At 45.4% G+C, this 2500-nt stretch overlaps 2 protein-coding genes across 2 annotated transcripts in view; both read right to left on the bottom strand.

Moving 5' to 3' along the window:
- Positions 1–824, bottom strand: part of LOC147472301 (uncharacterized) — a 1489-nt gene extending 665 nt beyond the window's left edge. The window contains exon 1 of the mRNA XM_043037622.2: positions 1–824. This exon is cut by the window's left edge and continues 665 nt beyond it. Coding sequence (XP_042893556.1) covers positions 1–824 — 824 coding nt within the window.
- LOC122267581 (uncharacterized) overlaps positions 1–2500 on the bottom strand; it is a 5226-nt gene that overhangs the window by 665 nt on the left and 2061 nt on the right. The window contains exon 2 of the mRNA XM_043037623.2: positions 1–2500. This exon is cut by the window's left edge and continues 665 nt beyond it; it is cut by the window's right edge and continues 4 nt beyond it. Within this exon, the coding sequence (XP_042893557.1) occupies positions 1289–2500 (1212 nt within the window). The 3' untranslated portion in view covers positions 1–1288.

Below are 2500 nucleotides of genomic sequence, written 5' to 3'. Positions count from 1 at the left end.
GTTTGGGTCTGGGTGTTTGTAACAGTCTGGGTATTATAGACGGTAGTGATAACGGGCAACACCTCTGTGGATACTATTTGAGATGTAATGGCCGGAAGGGTGGACACAACTTCATTAACGACAGTGGAGACAACTGTGTTGGTATTGAAAATAGTTTGAGCGGGGAGCGTCTGAGTGACCACGTTGGTGTTTGTGACATATTCAGTATTCACAATGGTCTGAGCAGGCAGAGTGTTGACGATTGTGCTGGTAACGTATTGTGTCTCAAAGTTGGTGATGGTGGTAGGAAGGACCTGGGTAGAGTATTCAAACTGGACAATGGTTGTAAGAATAGTGCTTGTTTGTACTTGGACACGAGTGCTTTCAACAAGAACTGTGGAGACACGTGTCTCAGTGCTTGTGGAGAAGATGGTCTGTATAGAAAGTGTTACAGTTGATGTTTCAGTTACCGTGCTTGTCTCTGTGCGGGTATTTGTGATATATTCTGTATTGTAAACTGTGTTGACCACAGTTTCAGTGTTAGTAATGGTCTGAGCTTGAGTATCAGTATATGTAGAGATATCGGTACTAGTTACAACAACGTCATTGTAAATGGTGGTTGGTACAGCCTGAGACTGTATCTGCACACTAGTTTCGGTTATGATGGTGGTCTCACAAGTTGCATCTCCTGCAGGCTCTTTCACAGGCGGTAGATACCCCCCTAAGACTTCGTTGAGCCTTGTGTCTGGAGAACCAGAGAAGGACGGTTCAAGGGCACCCAGTTTGGCCGCCCAGGAGATGTGAGTCACCGCTATGAGGAGAAGCAGAAATGCACTTCGGCCCATCCTGTGAAAAATGAAACAATTCAGTGTGTTATACAGTCGCACATACAATATTATTTGTTATCAAGTACCCTTCATCACTAACAACTTACCGATTCTCTTCTCTGGCATATTATTACTGTAAAGGTGAGTTAATTCACAGATTTACTTTCTTTAAGTTTAATTGTTTACATTTTACACAAAATATTGTCTGTAGTAAATTATGCGCAGCATATAAACTTCATTATCTTTCTTCTGACAAGTATATAGTAATTCCCTCTAATCCTTCACTCTCAAATATGGCTGACAATGCTTTATGAATAAATATATGTGCAATAAACCGTAACCAGAACTGCTAGCCGGCAGCGGTAATGGCACATCACAAACATGTAGATATATAACATATGTTCTGTTCAATAAGGGGCAGAGTCTATAATACTTCAAACAATTATTGCATTTCAATCGCATTTTATCGCAAAAGAGAGTAGTTAACCAAAGGTGAATGGACGAGCAGGGCGGTTGTAATTATAGCCAGTCTGGGTTTGTTGGCAAGGTGCAGTCACCACCTGATTGACAGTTTGTTGTACTGTGTTGCCCACTGTCTGAGTGACAACTTGGATTTCATCTTGTGTTACGGTAACAACTTCTTCGCGAATCTCAGCAGCGCCTGTGATGGTCTGGTAATCTGTGGCTTGAACATAAGCTGTGCTGGTGACAAAGCGCTCATCTAGCTGATCCACCACCTGTGTGGAAGTTACCACCTGCTCCACATACTGTGTTTCAAATTGCTGGCGATTTTCCACTTGAGTACTAGTTTCGGTCACTACCTCATTACTGAATACAGTTGATGTAACATAATCGATGCGATTGTCTGTAACTTGTACAACTTGTGTGCGAGTGTTCTCAACAGTTGCAAAAGCTTGTTCTGTCTGAACCACCTCCTGATACTGGGTATCTACTTGAGTCTCGGTAACGATCTGGGTATTAAGAACAGGCTGCGGAGTCACGAAACGTACAGAATCTTCAGTCTGGACAACAACAGTGTCAACAACAGATGTGATGTCAGGCAACTGGGCCACTTCAGTCCGCTCGACTTGTTGGGTCTCGGCAACTGTACGTACAACGGGCTGAGGTGTGATTACAGCAGTTTCCACTCTTTGTTCTTGCCGTGTCTGTGTCTCAAAGGCAGTTGTAATTGCAGTTTCCACTTGGGTGCTGGTCACCTGGATAGGCTGTGTGACCTGGGTGATGCTGGTGTCCACCTTCTCATTAACCTGTGTGGTGGCTACTACACTAGTCTGAGTCACTTGCTGAACTACAGGCTCTGGCTGGAACGGAACTTCAGCAATGCGTGTCTGAACTGCTTGTGCAACCTGCTCATAGGTGCGAGTGACAGGAATTTCAACCTGCCGGCTCTCTGTCTGCACCATGGTGGTAGTAACAGCCTGCACCTCTGTCACTACAGCCTGGGCTTGGGCAGTCTGGGTGCGGTCCACAGTAATGGGCTGGTCCACACGCTGAGTTTGAATGTCAACGATGGTAGTTGTCTGTATGGCATTCTCACAGTTGGATCCTCCGGCCGGTTCGTTATCAGGAGGCAGATACCCACCACCTACACCTACAAGGTTATTGAGGAACTCGAGCTGAGCAGCGGCCGGGGCAATGGCTGCAAGAACCATCATCAACACTTGCGCGGCGCG

This window comes from Penaeus japonicus, unplaced genomic scaffold (assembly GCF_977035675.1).
Source record: "Penaeus japonicus unplaced genomic scaffold, GWHDUDI00000001_assembly GWHDUDI00000002, whole genome shotgun sequence".
In the NCBI taxonomy this organism is placed as follows: domain Eukaryota; kingdom Metazoa; phylum Arthropoda; class Malacostraca; order Decapoda; family Penaeidae; genus Penaeus; species Penaeus japonicus.
The sequence above is the reverse complement of the archived record's forward strand: the minus strand, read 5'-3'. Positions and strand labels throughout refer to the sequence as shown.